The 21,796-nt window shown below is 42.4% G+C and overlaps 1 protein-coding gene across 1 annotated transcript; it reads left to right on the top strand.

The window, feature by feature from the left end:
- Positions 1 to 1,668: 1,668 nt before the first annotated feature.
- Gp2 (glycoprotein 2) lies at positions 1,669 to 16,089 on the top strand. Its single transcript, XM_051192047.1, has 10 exons — positions 1,669 to 1,778; positions 4,679 to 5,128; positions 6,157 to 6,258; positions 6,761 to 6,972; positions 7,396 to 7,544; positions 8,862 to 9,107; positions 9,685 to 9,847; positions 11,330 to 11,414; positions 13,057 to 13,092; positions 15,657 to 16,089. The coding sequence occupies exons 1-10, from the start codon at positions 1,691 to 1,693 to the stop codon at positions 15,713 to 15,715; spliced, it is 1,590 nt and encodes a 529-aa protein (XP_051048004.1). The 5' UTR covers positions 1,669 to 1,690; the 3' UTR covers positions 15,716 to 16,089.
- Positions 16,090 to 21,796: the final 5,707 nt, after the last annotated feature.

Here is a 21,796-nt window from a genome sequence, read left to right as displayed (position 1 = left end):
GCACCAGGTGAATCAAGAGGAAGTGCTCTAATGCAATTAGCTAGGAACAGACATTACATGGGACACCTACTGAGCAAACAAGCCTATTTGGTTTCTGTCTACTTTCCTTTGGGCATTTTTGCTTCCTTTTCATTAGTGTTTGCTCTGTGGGAATGAACATGGCATTGGCTTTATGAGTTTATTGGAAGATTAGATGGAAGAAAGAATGACCACAAGGTATTGGCAATGTCTGGTGTAGTCAACCCTAAGTACATATTGCAGTTGCTTACAGAGAAACATTCATGTGGAATTGCACCTTCTGGAAGAGTTTCCATGCAGGTGGCATAAAAGCCCTTCTTTCACTACCCTTTACGGTAAATGGCTTATCTTACCTACGTCTGACAGGCCCTAGTGCCTAGGAACTTAGTGCCAGTCCTACCTCAGCACCAATCATAAAGAACCACATGAGTGGGGAGTGTCAGTATAAATGAAGCAGACAGGAGGTTATGTTCCCACGCTGGGCAGAGGAGGAAGGAGGCTCTGGGTTCTTTCCTTTTCGGTAAGTCCTGCTCCAAGGCCTAGTGAGCTTTCTCCTCACCTATAGGTGAGTTTCACCCTCTTTACCTACTGAACTTGCTTTCTGAACCCAGAAGTGACTCTGGACCTTAACTATTGTCAAATGTCCCAGATCACTCAACTCATGGTCCCAGTTACCTGCTGACTCTGATCAGCTTATATATGACATCCTGTCGCTTTCCACTAAGACACAGGGTTGGCACCTCTCATGGCCTCTGTCCCTGCTCTGTCATGGACTCATGATACCCTATCAGAAACATGTTTCTGGCTCCAATTTGTGTCTTCTAGAGGCTACATGAAATCACCTAGAGGTCACTTTTCCAGGAACAGAAGGGTAAATGTCACCTGAAGTCAACAGACATTTTGTCTATTATTTATTTGCTTTCTTGCTTTGAATTTTCATTCATTAGTTATCCAGTTGTATAATTTTTTTTTTACTGGGAGCCACTGTGTATCATCTTCTGCACTGGGAGAAAGGGGCTTAGAATTTAGTCTGACATAGTACTATGCTTGTGAAATCCTGTAGGACTTGATAAATACAATCAAGACAGTGCACTCGTCTATTATAGGTACCAACAGGTATTAAAATCCTTGCCTAATTACTAGCGAGAGCCTACCTCCACCTGCACAGGGACTTTCCAAACACCGCTCTAGGACATCCTGCAGCACACACCCACCTTTGGCTTGCTTGGAAATCCCCTAACCCTATCCCTCTCCATTTCTGCACATCATGCCAGCAGTTCTGGTTCTGATGTCTGTGCACTGCCCACAGCTGCACAGAGAAGCAGCTGTGTAGACATTGTTTGGATTAACATCCTCTCCAAACTAAACTTCAGCCACAAAATAGGAACCAGAACAGTACCTTTCTGTGGAGTTCAGTACTCTTGAAACAAAACTTCTTCACCACAAAATAGGAACCATGACATCACTTTCCTGTGGAGTGATTCAGAGACTTAAGTGAGGCAAACCATGTAAGGGGTTTCAAGAAAATTTAGTCACCTGATAGGTGCTGAACTGAATTTCAACCTCACCCCCAGGCACAGAGGTCTGTAGGCCTGATCTGATGTGAGCCTTTCCTTTTCTGTAGTTGCATGGAGAGTCTGCAGGCTGCAGTGTGACCTGCAACCCTCGCTATATGAAAAAGATGGTGGGCCGTGACCTGCTGTGGCTGGCTGTGGCCTCCTGCATTCTGATATTGGCATCTCCATCTACAATACAGCAAGGTGAGTGTCTGCTGACCAGGGATCCCAGATACTCAGCAACACTTAGGAAATGTGAACAGAGCGGGGAGCAGAAAAGGCCATCTCAGGTTGGGAGCAATGGCTCAGCTAGAGAGAACAAAGAAAGCTTCAATCTCTCAGCGTGATCAGAGAGCACAGACTAGAAGAAAAGGTAGGTCACTCTGTCACCTCCTTTCTCCTTTCTCTATCAAGTTGTCCATCTGTAAAAATGAAGGTGTTAGATTTAACAATATTCTTGTCTTCCAAAGATCCCAGCATGTGTGTGTGTGCGTGTTGTCTCTCCATCCTCCTACCTTAGCCTCCAGGATGCTGGGATTAAAAAGCACGTATTACCACACCTAGTTCCTAAAATTGGTGAAGGGGAGCAACCCAGACACTTGCAGAAAAGTTCCCAGATTAGAGTGCAAATGTGAGCCCTATAGTGGGAAGTTAGGAAGAAAGCTGAGCTCTGAGCTCTTACTCCTGTGGGAAAGCACAGGATGCTCGGGAAATGATCCAAGAATAACAAGGACCATAATTCCTCTCCTAAGAGCAAACACATGCATGATCAAGACTGGCAAATGGCTTTTTTCTTCATTTTTAAAGTCTCACTGGTATGTATAAGACTGTGAGTCCAAAGGTGTGCTTAGTTCATTATTCTAGAGGTAACTGGCTGGATCTAGGTGTGGAGTGTGGTATCATACAGTAACCATCTCATTTGATCTTTAAGACTTTATCTCCCAAATGAAGCACACCTACCCAAAATGACCCTGGCTGCCTGGAAAGCTCTTCAAAAAAATGTTAATGGTTGCATGTTTACTTTATGAATATTAAATAATATAACAATACAACCATCCCTACATTTGTACGTTATCATAGATATTATTCCTCTAGGGTAAAACTTATCTATATATTTATAATTGTATGCATGTACTTATGTGTGTGTGTGTGTGTGTGTGTACACATGCATGGGCACACATGCATGTGCACAGATGAACCCAGAGAACCACCTTAGAGATGCCATCTACTCTGCTTTTTAAGACAGGATTTCTCATTCCTGCCAGAGCTTAGGTTGACTGGTTGGTGAGCACTGAAGGACCTGCCTATTCCCACTTCACAACACTGGGATTAGAAAGCTCATGCCACTGTGCCCAGCTTTTTATAGTGAGTTCTCTGTGATCGAACTCAAATCTTCATGCTTACAAGGTGCTGTACTAACTGAGCTATCTCTTCAGTACCCATGAAATTAGTTTTCAAAGAGAATCACTGAAAATAGTCTCTATAAGTCAATCATGGGAACAAGAACACAGGTGTACAAATGGCAGGACCTGAGGCATGGGAAGGGAGTTTGGAAACCTTGAGCTCTTGGGGGTGGTTTTGCATATGAGTCTCAGGAGAGCTTAACCACTTTTCAAGGCCAGCAAGTGAGAACTGTGTTTAAATCCCATCTTCCAGCCCCTGATCATCCCCTTCCTCATTTCTCTGCCTCTTCATACATCATAGCTCACTGCTCACCCCAAAAAGAAAACTCAGCAACAAAAATGATCCTGTTAGATGAGTAGTTTTCAGTGGGGGAGATTTCGGCATCAGGGATTACGCAGTCTTCAGAAGCAGGTACTGGCAATGGGCAGGTAAAGGCCAAAGGGTCTCTGATTCCATTTTGAAGGCAGCAATACAATAATTAACAATGCAGCCAATGATGTAGCAATGACTCGAAGCTTGTGAGTGATTGACATGACTGATCTGTGGATGCTGACCTGTGCTGTTACCTACTGACAGGGAACAATATGGATTTTATAATAAGTTCAAGATTGCAACCAATGTTTTTTTTTCATATTTCACCAAAAAAGCAACTTTTCTTTTTATTTCCTTGATCTATCAATGGCGACATCAATACAGCCTGAAGTTCTCATAATTGCTTATCTGTCCTTTGTATGCAATGTCATGAATGTATTAGATCTTAACAAATTGTAAGAAATGATTCTCCTACCATCCCAATATAGGCCCTGGTTTCTTTTCCTGTTTCCCAAACTCCATTCTCGCAACCAATGTTTTAAAATCTCTCTCTCTCTCTCTCTCTCTCTCTCTCTCTCTCTCTCTCTGTCTCTGTCTCTGTCTCTCTATCGCGGTAAATAATGATCAGGATAAACAAATAGGCCGAATAGATGTTTATTCAGGGAGAAATAACTTACAACCTAGACAGATGAACACCAGGAAATTCAACCCGATCCTCTCCTGTCCAAGTCATGCCAGAAAGAGAGCGCCTTTCCTGGCCCCCTCCGACCTCCTTCCACAGGTCACTCCGCCCATGGCTCCACCCCCAATGGGCGTGTCAGTGCCACAGAACTATCTCCCTACATCTCTCTGTCTCTCTGTCTCTCTCTTTGTGTGTGTGTGTGTGTGTGTGTGTGTGTGTGTGTGTGTGTGTGTGTATGTGTGTGTGTATGTCTGCACATGCATGGGAATTTTCCAAGGGCTATACAACAAATTTGTGCTTCTAGAGATGGGTCTATCTTAGGACAACTTTCATTTTAAGATATATTTTGCCAAATTAAGCAATGTGACAGTATTTATTTCTGCTTAATTCACTTTACTAATGTCTGAGGATATTCTCAGGGATCCTGTATTAAATTTATGAGAAAAACAAACTGATAAGTGGGATACACGGTATCCTGCTAGGGCTAGGAGAAACTATCTGAAACCCTGGGTGGGGTTAAAATACCATGAAAGATTCTCACTGACCATTCTGCTCCCTAAGTGACAAGTCTGCCATTCATTGCTGCCATGTGCACCTATTGGCCTCATTGGGATGTCAGGATGTTCAAAGCAGAATAGAGAAGGGATTAAAAACCTGAGGGCTATGAAGTTGCTCCATAAACCCACATGCTCTCTGTTCTTCCCAGGTTATGGAAGCCTCAGAAACAGCAGCTTTGATGGGCCAGACTTGGACTGTGGAGCCCCTGGCACTCCAGAAGCTGATATCTGCTTTGACCCCTGCCAGAATTACACCATTCTGGATGATCCCTCCAGAAGCACAGAGAACACAGTAGAAGCAGATGAGTGTGACGATCACCTGCGAGGCTGGTACCGCTTTGTGGGTGAAGGAGGAGTGAAGATGCCAGAAACCTGTGTGCATATATACCGGTGCCATACCTCTGCTCCCATGTGGCTAAATGGGTCTCACCCCTCCTTGGTAGATGGCATTGTCAGCCGCACAGCCTGTGCCAACTGGAATGAAAATTGCTGCTTCTGGGATTCTGAGGTCCAGGTGAAGGCCTGCTCAGAAGAATCAGGAAGCTATTACGTGTACAGGTTACAGGGTACCCCTGAATGCAGTCTGAGATATTGCACAGGTGAGCGGCAGCTGCAGGGTGGTGTGATCTTTAGTGTCCAGGACTCAGTGGAGCCTGTGGAGGTGGTCAAGAGGACACTGAGCAAAGCAGCCACCACTGGGACCCTGTCAGAAATACACATGGAAACGTCATTTAGGATCTGCCAGGCACCAGCTAGAAATTCACATTTGAATGCAAGATAGCCCAAATTATAAGTGGTATTTAGAAGGCTCAGTAGCTAAGAAGTTCTTGTTGTGCAAGTATGGGGACAATTCCCAGCACCCATGTAAAAAGCTGAAGGCAGCCAAGCATGCCTGTTACCCCAAGGCTGTGGGGATCAGAGACAGGAGGCTGAGACTTGCTAGCTGCCAGTCTAGACCCAGGTTCAATGAGAGGCTCGCTCTTAAGGGAACAGGGGAAGAGTGGCTTAGCAGGACAGCTGATGCCCTCCTCTGGCCTCTGTGTATAGGTGAGAGCACGCACACACACACACACACACACACACACACACACACACACACACACACACACACACAAATGATATCAAGAACCCAGACTCATTCAAAATTTATTTTGTCAAAGTTACTCCTTTTAGAACCTGTTTTCTGATGTGAAACAAAAGGGCAAAATAAACAGCTCACATTGCTCACAGTGTACCTGTTACCATTCTGCTTTAAACCTATTGATGCAATGAATCTCCCTGTTTAATCCATGACATGGGGTCTATGTAGTCCTTTAAATTAGTATCTAGAGAACAGAAAGGCCCAGCAGCTCTCCCTGTATCACAGAGTTGGAATGCAGAAGAGCCAGGATTTAAACCCGGGTCCTATAATCCTGGTAACTGTGGACTTAAAATCATTGGCCTGGCAACTTCAGAGATGTTACTCCCTCTTCTGGATTTGGGAATCAGGAAATACGATTCAGAGGGTTGGCTTTTCTGGCAAGCATCTCATTTTATAAAGACTGGAGGAATGAGATAGTCAGCTTGGGAGGACTCAGATTCACTGTGGTCTGCATCCTGATCCTCTTCCTCTGTCTCTTCCCTCTAGAGCCCTCTGCTAATTGTGAGATCACTTGCCGACCTGAGGAGGAGTGTGTGCTCCAAGATGGCAACTGGGCCTGTGTCTGTAGTCAGAGCCTCAATGTTTCTGGTGAGCAGCTCCTGGGACTGAGTAGGCAAGGCAAGAGGAATGAGACTTAAGAGGGTCAGGATAAGGCAGGGACCAGAGTCAGGAACCATGAAACTTACATTGGGGAAATCCTGAGATTTATTTGGACCACTTGTTATTAAGCCAGTGGGGTTTGCAAGGGTGTGAGAGGGTGGGTCCAGACAAAACTTTCAGGTCAGCTGCTGGAACACTGTATCAACAGGTGGCTCTGGCACGGGCATTTGGCTTTGGTCTAGTGGAGAATACAGGACCACTTTGGTTTCCCAAGAGCAGTTAATCCAAACCTGTACCCAAGACACTTGGAAGTCTTCAATCAGAGACCTCTATCAGCCTGAGTGTGACTTCTGTTGGGGTCTCAGACCCAATCTAGTCTATTCTGCAACTTGATGGGCATGGTGGATTTGCCAAAAGACAGAGAGTGCAGATACTCTACATTGTTTCCTGTCCTCTGTCCATTCCACTGACCCCACTATTGGCCTCCTAGATATTCAGAGTTTGCAGCCTGAGCTGGACTGTGGCCCTGATGAGATCAAGGTGAAGCTGGACAAGTGTTTGCTGGGAGGTCTGGGTTTCAAGGAGGAGATTGTTGCTTACCTGAATGACCGGAACTGCAGCAGAATCATGCAAAATGAGCCCAACAACTGGGTGTCCATTACCAGCCCTGTTGTGGCTAGTGACTGTGGGAACATTCTGGAGGTAGGTGGCATTCACACCACTGCTACTAGAGTGTGGTATTTGGGCTAGTGGGAGCATCTTCATAGATGTGAGACTTTAGGCAAATGTCATATCCTCTTTGGGCCTCCAGGGTTATGTGAATTTACACATGCAGGTCCATGTTAAAGAGCTAAGACTGGGCTAACACTTGAGCTTCATAAAGTCAGCTCTGATTGTGATGATCTTAATTAGGGGTGGTATGGGAAGAGCAAGCATGTCAGCCTCTGACTCTTCCCTAGGATTAAGCATTCATTTTTTTAGTGTTTACCCTAGGCTTCCCTGGGGGTCAGAATTCAGGGTGGCTGCATGGCTGGGAACACTGACTATAGAATTAGACAGATCTGAGTTTGATATACACCTACACACATCTACATAAACACATATGGTTTCTTTTTTATACCAAAGAACAATGGGACCCATGCCATCTACAGAAACACCCTCTCCTTGGCCACTGATTTCATTATCAGAGACTTCCTCGTCAATATCAACTTCCAGTGCTCCTACCCACTGGACATGAAGACCAGCCTCCAAACTGCACTGCACCCTATTGTAAGGTATGATCATACACACAACCTATGATGCCCACACAGTGCTACCACCCCACTTGAGGAGCTTCCACTCACCAAATTTCTGTATTGTAGCTAAGAACATTCAGAATGACCAAGGCACTTGTGAACAGTAAAGATTTTTACTAGGAAGTAACGCTGCACCATGAATCAGTACTTAAAAAGTGATCAGGAAACAAAACTTCAGACCAGTTCATTCATCTTGAGGAGAAAGGCAGCAAACAACTAATCATATCAACAGTCATAATTGATAATCATTTGCAAATCAGACAATGTGGTGCAGGAGAAACATGGAGTGCTTTGGGTCAGTGGATATGGGTCCTAGACCTGATCATTGTGGGATAGAAATTGAAAGGGAGCAAGGAGACTTTCCAACAGGCTTGAGATTTAAGCCAAATCTACCTTTGAAGAAATAGCACCTACACTCATGCAAAATAAAATGAAACAACAGAGCTGGGCAGTGGTGGCGCACACCTTTAATCCCAGTACTCAAGAGGCAGAGGCAGGCAGATCTCTGTGAGTTTGAGGCCAACCTGGTCTGCAGAGTGAGTTCCAGGACAGCCAGGGCTGTTACACAGAGAAACCCTGTCTGGGGGTGGGGTGGAGAAAGAAACAGCAGTTTGGTTGTTATTTGATCCAGCTAAGACTTTTGTTTGCATTTTCTTTATCACTGCACCTTTGTTCCTGGAATGAGGCTTATTGAACTAGGTGTTGTACAGCTCTATAATTGCCAAGGGATTTTTCTGAACTGTCATCCAGAAATTAAGGGTGCCTGTCCCAGCCCCTAATTGCTTCCTGGGCTCACAGAATTGCAGGATAAGGATTTAAAAAGTCAAAGTTCAGAGGTTTGCAGGTTACATCAGTTGGAACCCATGTTCATAAATATAAAAATGAAAGTCATTTATCTTGTTCAAACTCATTCAGCTGAAGATTGTGGGGTGGAGGGGAGAGACATAAAGCTAAAAATTGTGAGCCTGTTAAGAGATGATCCCAAGCCCCGTTGCCTAGGTTACAAGATGGTGCTGTGTCCTAACCTGAGTTCCTTGAGTAGGAGCTTGATGTAGCTGCCACATAGTGGGGATGGGTGCTAATTCTGGACACAGACTTGCCTGCCTGTCAAGTTCAGGATTTAGATCCAATAAGTGATTTGTTTCAATGGATTATCAACTCGTTCATTTAGAGGTCAGAGATGCATCTCTCCCCACCCCCATAACTTTATACTAGTGTAGGACTTGATTTACTTGCTTTTTTTTTTTTTTCTGGTCAGAGCCTGATGTTTCCACTCTTGTGGCTTCCCTGTTTCAGTTCCTTGAATATTGATGTGGATGGGGCAGGAGAATTCACTGTCAGGATGGCCCTCTTCCAAGACCAGAGCTACACACAGCCGTATGAAGGGGCCAACTTGGTGCTTCCAGTGGAGTCTATGCTCTATGTGGGGGCCATCTTGGAGAGAGGAGACACCTCCAGCTTCAAGCTGTTGCTGAGGAATTGCTATGCCACCCCCACAGAAGACAGGAATGACCCTGTGAAGTATTTCATCATCAGAGACAGGTATCAGGATTAGTTGCTTTTGTTTGCTTGTTTTGTTTTATTTTGTTTTACCATAGCTAAGTTTTGGGTAAAAATGTTATCTCATCTATTGCTGACAGAGGTGTAAATTGGTTCACTTCATTTGGAAATAATTTGCCATTACATATTATAAGCATTACATATTGATCTTGGAATGTTATTTCTGATATTTTGGCCTAAAATATTAAAACAAACTGGATGAATAGATTACAGAAATGCAAATCATTTTTTCATTTCAGTATTATTGATAACTTTTTATTAAGTTTACTGTTAAAATATAGCTCAATTGAGTAATAATGGACCATTATATAGATGTTTACATTGATTAAAGTGAACATATTAAAAATAGCATAGGACAAGATATTGTATGTCATTTAATGATAAGACAAAGGAATGTCTACCTGGAGGTCACAGTTCAAATATTAATGGTGCTTGTTAATATTCATCCTTGAGCTCAACTGTGTGTCAAGCTCTGTAATGAGAAAATGTATACAGTGGCCTCACTAAGTGCTCTTATCAATTGTATGAAGTTACACCTTGGCCCTTTTCATTCTCCTAGCTGCCCAAATAAACGTGATTCCACCATCCATGTGGAGGAGAATGGGATGTCCCCAGAAAGCCGATTCTCAGTACAGATGTTCATGTTTGCTGGAAATTATGACCTAGTTTTCCTGCATTGTGAGGTTTACCTGTGTGACTCCACTAAGGAAGAGTGTGAACCAGTGAGTGTTTCTTTGGACTGGTCCCCAGTTGACTCTCCACATACATTTATTGGGTTTACAGAAAGAGGTGCGGGTGGAAAAAAGGATGGATAAATGCATAAATGGAGGGTAGAGGGAGAGAAGAAGAGAGATGAGGAAGAAAGTTGGATGGATGTATGGATGGATGAATGGATACTTGAAAATGTGGAAAGAAAGAAGGGTGAATGGCTGGATATAAGGAAGAGAGTAAAAATGAAAGATGGACAGAAAGACTTTGAGCATCCTCAATTGTCCATTTATGAGTAATTGTTGTCTCTTCACAAGGCAGATCAGCTTTCCTAGGAATAACATCTATTATGAATATTATGATATTACATGTTGAGCATTATTGATTCAAACATTTCAAATCCAAACTGTTCCAATGTCTTAAATTTTTGGAGGGACAAGACTTAAAGCTCAAAATTTTTCAGACTTTGGAAAAAGTTGGGTTTCAGATTCTCAGATTATAAATGACTAATCTTTAAAGACTGTAAATGTTCCAAAATATGAGAAACTCCCAAATGCTAAATAGGTCCGGACCTCAGGATTTCAATGAGGGCAGAATGTGATCCGGTGGTAAGGGCTTTTCAGTCATTTCTCTGTGTCGGGCTCTGCACCAGAGCTCCCACATTTTTCTACTTGAGCTCCCACGATGACTATTTAACCAAGCTTCACTATGCAGTTGAAGAAACTGAAGCCCAGAAAAGTCCCTAACACACAGCCACACCGGACTAGAGCATCAAAATTGGGATGTTCCGCATCTGAGCTGTGACTCAGATGCAGGTACTTTTACTCCTAATGGATACTGTTTGAATGGCTTATATTCCTCAGGTGCTTACAATGTGTCTATATGTTGCTATTACACTTCATTTTAATGTTTAAAACCAGGTGGGCAAGGCTGGGGAGATCTGAATGGTAAAGTGATTGCTATTTAAACCAAAGAATCTGAGTTTGGAACCCAGACCCAAATGTAAACAAGGATGGTAGCTTGTGTCTGTAATCTAAGTGCTGGGAGGGTAGAGACAGAAGGATTCTGGGGTCTCACTAAATCACCAGCCTAACCAAAAGGACAAGCTCTAGATTCACTGAGAGAACTTGTACCAAAAAATAAGATGACAGCAGTACAGGAAGACACTTGATGTCAATCTTTGGCTTCCACACATGCTTGCATACAGAATGAATGAATGAATGGCTAAATAAAACCAGATATGAATTATTTGATCACAGATAGATAGACATTTATTCCAATTATACAATAGAGGATAGAGATGAGAGTCAAACCAGGTATGTTAAGTCATGACTGAATTCTCATGGTTGAAAGAAACCACAGCATCAAAGAGAGGGCATATGCTGGGATATCCAAGTGCTTAGATAACAGATCCACTGATGTTCATACCATGGCAACCTGAACATAGGGACCAGGTACTTACATTTTGATATAACAAGAGTTCTATGTCTCCACAGACTTGCCCTATAAATCAACTCCGCAGAAATGGACCAGGCATTAACTTGGCCCAGGTTCTAGATTTAGGACCCATTGCTAAGAAAGGTAAGAAAGTGGGTGAGTCCTGGTGCAGGAACAGATGTCTAAATGCTGATAATTAATTGTAGATGCTTGGGTTCACCAATGCTAGTCACCCTGGGTTTTTCTGCTCTCTCACTCCACCCACTATTGATGAATGTGTCTTTCTATGAGGTGGCCATCGTGGAATTTATGGTGGTGGCTATGTATTAGAAACCAGCTGTAACTCTTGCATTCATCAGTATAGTTAATCCTTCCATAACTGTACCCATTTAGTTGGTTAGAATTACCTGAGATTACTTGCTTATGAGTAGCTGGAGTTAGAAGGAACCCAGATGAGTCTGAATTTGCTGTTTTTCCCTGAAGCTTACATAGAGTCCTGTAACTCAGCCCCATTAGGGTAGATGTGCTTTCCAAAATTTAGGCACCATCCTCTGGAGATAGGATACATAAGAAGCTATGCAACTACTTTGTAACTCCTCTTTTATCCTACACAAGTATGTATAGTGCTGTCATGGTTTTTATTTCCACCTGAATGGAGGAGTCAAGAATCTCTCCTACCAAAAAAGAAAGAACTTTTTGCCTTGATGAAATTAAGATACAATGATGTTAATTCTCATTAAATAATAATATTTTTACCCGCACTGGGTGCTGAACACTTTCTATGTATCATCAGCTTGGCTGCTCGTGGCAACCTCAGGAGGTCAGCCTTGTTCCCTCTTCTACCTCTGGGATTAACAAGCTGAGCTGTCTCATGAAGAAGGTCTGCCTTGAGTGGTCCTGCCCTCTACTGACCTCTCAACTTAAAGCCTTGTGTGGTGTCACATGACAACTCAGGCTTGTGCAGTGTCTCCGGACGACTTGAAGAGGGGGAATGATGGGCATCCACAGTGGATACAAACACATAGTTTTGTTAGCGATCCATTGTTGGAACTAGATTGCTGAGGAAATGACTTCAAGGGAAAAGATCTATTAGGGATCATGATTGCAGAGGTCTTGGTCCATGGTGGCTTTCCTCCATGTCCTGGGCCTCTAGCCAGGCAGAATGTCACAGAGGAAGAATGAGGTAGAACAAAGCTGTTCAGTTCATTGCAACCATGAAGGGGAAAGAGAAATAAGGAGAAATGGGGTGAAGGGGGACACAGAGAGTGAGTCCATAAAGCTTTCACCTTCCCCCTTTAACCCATCAACACTTCCAGGCTAAAGAATAGTATATACACATTCAGGGAAGTCTTTTACGCCTTCAGTTGATCTTTGCAAAATCCTTCACAGACACACCCAGAACTGTACTTTGCCAGCTCCTAGGCACCTCTAGGTGCCATTTCTAGTTGACAATAGAAAGTAACCATCGTGCTGGAGTTGGAATCGCAGCTCCAATAGTGTCTAAAAAAAAAATCAATGTAGAAAGTTTTTTGACATCACTAGGCTTGTGTTCCCATCAGCCAAATGGGAGATGAAGATGCTTTCTTCACAAATCCATCAGGGAAATGAGGTGGAAGCTGCATAGAATGTGCTTAGACATGTGCCTGCCAGATAACCAAGTCCACACAGTAAGGACAGCTAGTGGGTTGGGGATCATGTCCAGGAGGACTGGGCGCAGCTATGGCTCCCGGACTTCGGTCATCAAAGCATGACCAAGGAGACACTCACCTTCTGCTCTTGTCCACAGGTGCTCAGACCTTGAGTGGGAGTCCCAGCACTGCAGGTACATGGCTTCCTTATGCTTCTCACAGCACTGCCTTGTCTCTTTGCTTCCATCCTCCAGCCCTCTAGACATCTATGCATCCACTTCAGTGTGCCAGGTCCCAATCTGGGACCATGATTAGTGAAATGATGCTAATCCAAGAATGGTTCTATAATCTAGCATTGGAGATACTTGCTTAACAGCATGTATTTACCAAGTGATGCTCTGTGCCAGGAACTTCTCTAGGGACTGATAATTCTTTGCTGGTCAAGACAGCCCATATGTCTGCCCTCATAGAGCTTATGTCCCAGAGTAAGAACTAGACATTACAAAGCAAAATATATATATATATTCAATTAGAAATAAAACATGGGTGGTGTAATAGGAGGCTATAGGCATAAGTAATAAAGTCTTAAATCAGAGGAAAATTTATTTCTCAAACACGTAAGTGAAATCTTTGAGTAAGAAAAATCTCTGACTGGGCCATCAATCAAAGATTCAAGCTTCTTCCAGCTTTCTCTTTCGGGTGTGACCCTCATCTTTACGGTCTGAGATAACAGCCAGGCTTCAAGATGGATGACCAGGAAGTAACTCAATGAGTATTATAGAACATTCTGCTGGCTGGAATCTCACACCTCCATTTATATCTCATTGTTTATTATCTAGCTACATGGCTACACCTTGCTACAAAAGAAATGAAATCTTTGTTTTTGATGGCCACGTTCCCAAACAATGTTTTGTGGTTTAATGATCAAAGTAAGAAGATAGAGGGGATCAGCACTGTTAGAAGAAATTATATTTGACCAAGAGAGAAAATGTCTCTAGCTAAAGATCAGGTGAATGGAACCCTACAGGCAGAGGCAACAATCTCTGACTAAATAAATATAATGGCATACACTGTTAAGTGAAAGCAGGTAGACAGAGCAGCAATGAATAGAAACCTAATTAACTATACCAGAGACAGTCAAGAGAGTTTCACAGGCATGGATATCTAAGTGGGGTTTTGATGAATGACTTAGAATTTAAGACCAGAGACATTGAAAAATGTGTTTTGGACAAGGTGGGAAATATATTTTTTCTGTCCCCTGGAAGACAGATATTAGTGAACATAGACAGGAAAATGTTCCTTTTGTGTTCAAAACCTCAACTTTGTGGCACTCCAAGTATTTCCCAAATAAGTGCAGTTCAGTGGTAACTTCAGATGGAATTCAGAAAAATAAGAGTCGCTGTGTGAAATGCACAGAACATAGAGTAAAGGTGCCTTGAAGTCAGGGACCTCAAGTCTTCTTCATTCCACTACTCCTTCAGATTGGCAAATTGACCAGGACTTTCTGGGGTGGGATGCCGACATTAGAACTTTCTAGAGGAGAATGGAGCTGCTGAGAAGAAACAGGCTGCCACAAGAGGGCTCTGTGGTTCTCATAGTTTGCAATCACTTGGAATCACTTTTGATGCTTCAGAATTAGATTAACCATCTAAGACTCATTGTAAAAATTCTGTCATACATTTGTGTTTCTGAAAATTTTTTCTTCTCCACTCTCTAGGACATCATCAAGTGACTTTGAATTGTTGGGGTGAGGAGAGGATGCTGTAATTTGTAGTAGTCTCAAAGGCGTTGACATGCTTATGCAAGACAACTGTCATCCAATATTTCCCCCTCCTTAATACTGAACATGTAATTGTGTATAGAAGACACACACACACACACACACACACAATCCTGATATCAAAGTCTAATTTTCAAAACTAACACTCATATAATACCACACAACATGCTAGGCACATGTTTTATATTTTATCTTATTGCAGCATTAGAGATTAAACCTAAAACCACACATTTGCCATGTAAACATTGTCAGTGAGCTATAGTTCCCAGTCCACAAATGCTATACCAAATGCTTGATATGAATTGATTCACTTAACCCTTATAAAATCTGATAAATCAATAGGTTCCATTAATAGTTACATCTTGTACATTGGGAAATTTGGGCACAGAGAAGTGTAATGTCTTGTTCAGATATACCCAGGTAGTTACAGAGCTGAGATTTTTAGCTAAATAATCAAGCCTTAAAGATGGCACATTCCAATCCTTCCTGACGCTTCATTATTAGTCACTGTAACACTAGCTGCTATAACCAAAAACCCTAAATCCTCTGAGCCTTTGTGCTAGGGATACGTCTCTGATCTAGGAAGTTCTTAGAAAACCCCTCTCCTCCTACCCTTTGGTAATTCCTGGTAACATCACTATGTTCTGTGAGTCAGATATCTTGGATACTTGGCAAATGACAGAGCATGCAGGAGGCTTTTTATGACTAGTCCTACAAATGGAATTTATAATTTCAATCTGCCTATCTGCAAAGAAGGCTGAGAAAACTGTCTCCCATGTGCCCAGAAGAAAATGGAAAAACAAAACAAAAAACAAAAAACAAAACAAAACAAAAAAAAAAAAAAAACAGTTGTCATCACAACCAAATCCAGGGCTGTGTTGCCTTCTCCTTCTTCTACAGCATATGACAAGGATGCCAGCTGGTATTGGCTACTAAATTCTAAAGCTAGGCATTTGACTCATGTCTCTTGTGTTTCAGGGTTCCTGATGGCCTGGCCCATGCTTTTCCTGCCTGTCTTCCTGGCTCAGCTGTTCTAATAGGCCAGCTGGGCACCTGGCCTAGAAGCTTGCGATCTTCCCTCTGGCAATGGCTCTTATCCACCCTTTGGTAGAGCTGGATCCCTCTGTGCATCATGTGAACAGTCTTGGTTCAAGGCTAGACTGGGTTTGGAGAAAGGGAAGAGCACTCTCCATTATGTTCCTCTTTACCTTGTTCTGAGGTTCTGCCAGCTTTTTTCATTGCCAACTTCCTCACTCATTAGTGAGGTTTGAGAAGAGAACCTAAATCCACTTGGTGACTCTTTAGTACTAGTAATTAGTGGAAGTGCAATACACATTAGTAACTCCTGGACAGAGGTGTCCTTTTAGTGGGTGGGAAATCTGTGATTCTTCCTAAATGTTTCCTGTCTTGACAGCTGGTAAATTGAAACATATTGACCCTTGCATTCATTCTCTCTGATGTGTTTTATTCTGGTCTAAACAGATGCATTGGAACAGGTAATTGTGGGGAGGGGAGTGAGGGCTCTCAGAGGTGAGACTGGTGCCACTACTCCTCTATGCCCTCCACCAGTGGTACCTAGAACTACATACATCTCTACACCTGGGCCTGGATGCTGGAGGGACTGCTTTATTTTGATGCAGCACTGCCATCACCCTGGGGAGCAGCACTTGCTGTTATCATTGTGGTGGGCTCACTCCCTCAGGAGGGCTAAGCCAGACTAAAAATGATGCATCAAACACTGTTGTGGAACTCCATCAATGACCCATCCTGAAGACCTGTAATGGATTAGCACAATGAACTTTACAAAGACTTGACCAGTGAGGAATGCTTCCTTTCCTCACAGCTCTACATGAGGCTTCCTGAAGAACAACAGAAGACAGGGTCAGAGCCTGGGTACTAAGCATGCCTATCTGCTGAGAGTTTCCAGTGCAAAGCCTTGTTCAGACAGGATGTGGTTCCAAAACACAAAGACTCATTCCAACTAACTCAGGCAAAAGGGATATATCAGATTCTAGCCTTACTGATTACTATTTCTAGAGATTATATTAAGTAATGTGATGATGTTGGAGCAAGAAGACCAGGGGCAAGGAATACATCCTAGTTGCGTACACACTAGGAGTCAGATTGGAGAAGCCATGAGACACTACAGTTGGTCCATCTTTCCATCTGTCAGTCTTCCTGAAGATACCTGCTGGTACATCTGCTCATCTTTGTGTGTCTTCTGCATTTCAGTTGCACATAACTTCCTAACTCACAGAGCAGCAGCGATGGTCTAGCATCTTGCTAGACACTCACATTGCCTTAGGACAATCCAGTTTGCTGTTTGAGTCAGGATGTGGGACCACTAAGCATACTATGAGACTAACTTCATGGGTGTGTCTCAAAGGTTGTTACAGCCATGTGCTGAAGGCCTATCTTCACATACAGAAAGCCCCACTTAAATCTAGATTAACCACTTACATATTTATTATTAGCATGAATAATTTTACAATGACCAATACTTTTAACATGTACTAAGGGCATCCAACCTTTACATTAAATATCAAAAGTAGGTACAATTATTCTGTTCAATTTAAAGATGAATGATGGGGGATTATAGATTTCAAATGTTGAGGTCAGGCATTTTGCCTAGGTAGACAGACTTTGGAGCTTTTATGTGCTCTTAGTTAAAGTCTATGTATGTTCTGCCTCCATTAATACAGTACACACAGAATAGCACTGCTTCATATGACTCATGCATATATACATAAACACATACATACATACATAGAAAATGTGTGCATGTGTTCACTGTTCACTGATACATGTGAACATATATATGAATTAGCAAGCATACAGGTATTGATATTCAATGCTAACATGCATATTGTCATATGTATTAGTCTTTAAGTACAAACATATACACAGACATATACCATACAGGTTGACTCACAGCTGAGCCTCATGCATGAATGTATATTAACACACACACACACACACACACACACACACACACACACACACCACCTCCACCACCACCAAACCACACCACACCATACCACACCATACCACACCATGCCTATAAGACACAGGACCAAAATTCTTGATTCAAGTTCAGAGGCAAGTTCAGAGGCAGGCAGACTCCAGCCATGTATCCTTTCCTGTTAACTTTCTTCTTCCTCCTTGGCTCCAAGTGCTGCCTAATGAGGTACTGAATAAGAAAATGTCCACTCCAGGATGGCACACTTGATAATGTGCTCTGGGTTAACATGCTCTGTGCCCAGCGTCTGGGAGCTCTGTAGTAGAAGGATGATGGAGATAATGAAAAGAAAGCTGACTCACATTCACAAAAACTGACAGTCCTGATGGAATCTCAACAGCTGGTGGAAAATACTGGTGCACCAGGCACTGAGCACAAGGCACCAGGCACAGAGCACAGGGCACAGGACAGTTTTACCCTCTGGGGGTTCAGAGTCTCCTTAACAAAACAGGCTATGCAGATAACAGGCAGCCAAAGCTAAGCAAAACTGTGGCAAACTTGTTCATCTTGTGGAGGAGGAAACTTCTCTGTCCCAGTGAGCCTTTCATTCTGTAGGTTGGAACTGAGGTTGAGAAGAGAAGTGGTGTGCCCATTCTTTATCCTTTATGAAATGTGCATGACAAGGTGGGCATAAAAGAAGCATGGGCAGAGATACAGTTAGTGTGTTGGAGGGGTGTGGAATCGGGGCCTCAGAGCATCAGGTGCACTCAGCCTACCCCATTTTGTAGTCCCTGCCCCTTATTCTCCCTCCTCCCCCAGCCTCTTCCTCCTGTGAAGGGCTGGGATCAGCCTTTCATTTTCCTTTCTCAATGCCTTAGGCTCATCTGCTAAGACTGTGATATCCACTCCCTTCGTTCAGCACCGTGGCCCTGCTCTTTCCTGAGTTGTTGCCATCTCCTCCCTGGAACACTAAGCACTCCCTAATTGCTTTTTCTCCAGGTTCATCCCTCCCATGCAGTCTCTACAGTTCATAAGCACTTAAAACAAATTATTGACTTCAATCTCTCCACCTTCTATGGCACAAGTGGGAAGAATTTTGACTACTCGAAACAAAAGCCTGCCACCTCCTGTGCCATTGCCCGACTCTCCCAATTTGCCTCTTATGCTCACCCTTTCCATAAACCACACTGTAGCTTCTGGCATTTTCCCAATCTATCCTGTCTCAGGCCATCTTACCTTGCCAGTGCTGTTTTTATTCCCTTCCTCACACTGGAAGTGTCAAACTTCATGATGTGACTTTGGGATCCTTCGTCCTGTTGTGTTATTTAGAGCTGACACCTTTCTGAGTTTGTGACCCGTCTTCTACAAATGCTTATGTATGTTCACACATATCATCTGTCCCACACACCCCACCCTCCATCCCAGACTACTGGTTTCTTGGGGATAGGGACTTTATGTATTCAAACACATTTGGCTGAAGTAATGAAGAGGCAGGCTGCTTTCTTCTTTGCGTCCTGCTCCTTCTAAATAATCATGCTGTCCTCTTCTGTAAGGAGGACAAGCAGCCATATAGCTTAATTTCAGAAATAATGGAGAACCTACTCAATTAGATAATTATTACAAAAAGTCAATTCAGAATTCTGGACTCTTCTGAAGATATTCATTCCACTTCTGCCTTATAGAAGGTGATTTTTTTTCCCATTTATCTCCCATTGACTGTGTCTTTGGGAGAAGTTGGGTGAAAGTTTGAGGGAACTCTTAAAAAAACATTTCACTTATTCTTTGACAGTTTCCTACATGTACATAACACATTCTGGCCATACTTACCTCCATCTTCTTTTAGCCTCTTTTGCATACCCTCACTATCCCTCCTTCCTCCACTCTACTTTCAAGCCTTCTGTTTCTGTTTCTGTTTTGTGACCCACTGGATTTAGACCCACTGGATTTAACCAAGGCACTTACCCACCAGCGCACAAGTAACTCCCCAGTAGCTACTTCACTACATAAAATGACTCCTTCCCCCTCAGTAGCTCTCAATCCACTATCTGCCATTAGCTTCCCCAGGCAGGGCAAGCCTTATGAGCCCTCCTCATCAGGAACTGCATCAGGGAAGAGTGGGTGAATAAGGAGGAAGGTTGTACTCCTTTCTATAATTAAACTGAAGAGTGCTTGAGGTTCAGACCAAAATAGTAGTTATTGGTAGAGGGCCAGTCAAGAGAAACACAAGGGTGGTTATTATTTACTTGAAAAATGTGAAGGGAACAAACTTATTACAAGTTTGGAAAACTTAAGTTTGGTCTAGAACTTAATGCATGCAGCAGACAATCACCAATCAAATCTTGGGAAGTGTATACTGATACTTTTAGATACACATGTATCAGAAAAGACATGTGGAGGCATGGGATATAATTCAGCAGTAGAGCATTTATCTAGAATGCACAAGGCTATATATTCAATTAAAAATAAAAATATTTGTTGGGGACCAAGTGGCATGCTATATTTTTGGAGGTACTGTCTGGAATCAAAACTATATTTGTTTCCATAAAACATTTTTGTGAGTTGACCATGCTGGCAAGGGGTAGGTAGGCCTGTTTGAATATTTTATCAAATTTCTAAATTGGCTCTAGGTTGATTGAGAAAAGCTAATTTTAAGGGACTGAACCTTTGTCCTCCAGTCTCCAGGCTATCCATGCAAATGTGCCTTTTTACACATAAAAAGGAATTTGCTACAACTTGAAGGTTGTCAGAGACAAAAACTGTGAAGTAATTTTGCAATGTATCATGAGGAAGACAATTGGCAGCATCACCACCATCAATCATCATGACTATTGTAATTCTCATCAGAATGAGTGACAACAGCTTCTCAAGATTCATTATTTACCCTCTTATCCACTATATATGACCAAAAAGCCATCCTTGAAAATCAGGTTTTCACAGTACCCACAAATAAGATAGAATATCTTAGGGTATCTCTAACCAAACAAGTAAAAGACCTGTATGACAAGAACTTTAAGTCTTTGAAGAAAGAAATTGAAGAAGATATCAGAAAATGGATCTCCCATGTTCTTGGACAGATAGGATTAACATAGTAAAAATGGCAGTCTTACCTAAAGCAATCTACAGATTCAATGTAATCTCCATCAAAATTGCATCATAATTCTTCACAGACCTTGAAAGAATAATACTCAACTTCATATGGAAAAACAAAAAGCCCGGGATAGCCAATAAAGGAATCTCTGGAAGCATCACTAACCCTGACTTCAAGCTCTACTATAGAGCTATAGTAATGAACACAGCTTGGTACTGGCATAAAACAGACATATGGATCAATGGAATTGAATTGCAGACCCTGGCACTAATTCACAGGCCTATGAACACCTGAGTTTTGACAAAGAAGCCAAAATTGTACAGTGGAAAAAAGAAAGCATCCTCAACAAATGATGTTGGCATAATTGGATGTCGACATGTAGAAGAATGCAAATAGACCCATAATTATTGCCATGCACAAAACACCAGACCAAATGAATCAAAGACTGCAATATAAAACCAACCACACTGAACCTCATAGAATAGAAAGTCTGAAGTAGCCTTGAATACATTGACACAGAAGACCACTTTCTAAATATAGCACCAGTAGCACAGACACTGAGAGCAACAATTAATAAATGGGACCTCCTAAAACTGAGAAACTTCTGTAAGGCAAAGGACAAAGTAAATAAGACAAAATGGCAGCCTACATAATGGGAAAAGATCTTCACCAACCCCACATCTGACAGAGGGGTTGTCTCCAATATATAAAGAACTCAAGAAACTAGGCACCAGAACACAAAATAATCTAATTAAAAATAGTATACAGATATAAACAGGGAATTCTCAACAGAAGAAATTCAAATGGCTGAAAGACATTTAAGGAATTACTCAACATCCTTAGCCATCAGGGAAATGCAAATCAAATGACTCTGAGGTATCATCTTACACATGTCAGAATGGCTTAGTTCAAAAATATTAAGGACAACTCAGTATCAAAAATACTGAGGACATTCATGGATGTAGAGTAAGGGGAAATACTCCACTGCTGGTGGGAGTGCAAACTTGTACAGCCACTTTGGAAATCAGTGTTGTGGTTTCTCAGAAAATTGGAAATCAATCTACCTCAAAA

The sequence above is a fragment of the Phodopus roborovskii genome, unplaced genomic scaffold (genome assembly GCF_943737965.1).
Source record: "Phodopus roborovskii unplaced genomic scaffold, PHOROB, whole genome shotgun sequence".
Classification (NCBI taxonomy): domain Eukaryota; kingdom Metazoa; phylum Chordata; class Mammalia; order Rodentia; family Cricetidae; genus Phodopus; species Phodopus roborovskii.
Note: the sequence above shows the minus strand (reverse complement) of the source record. Positions and strands in the feature narration are given on the sequence as shown.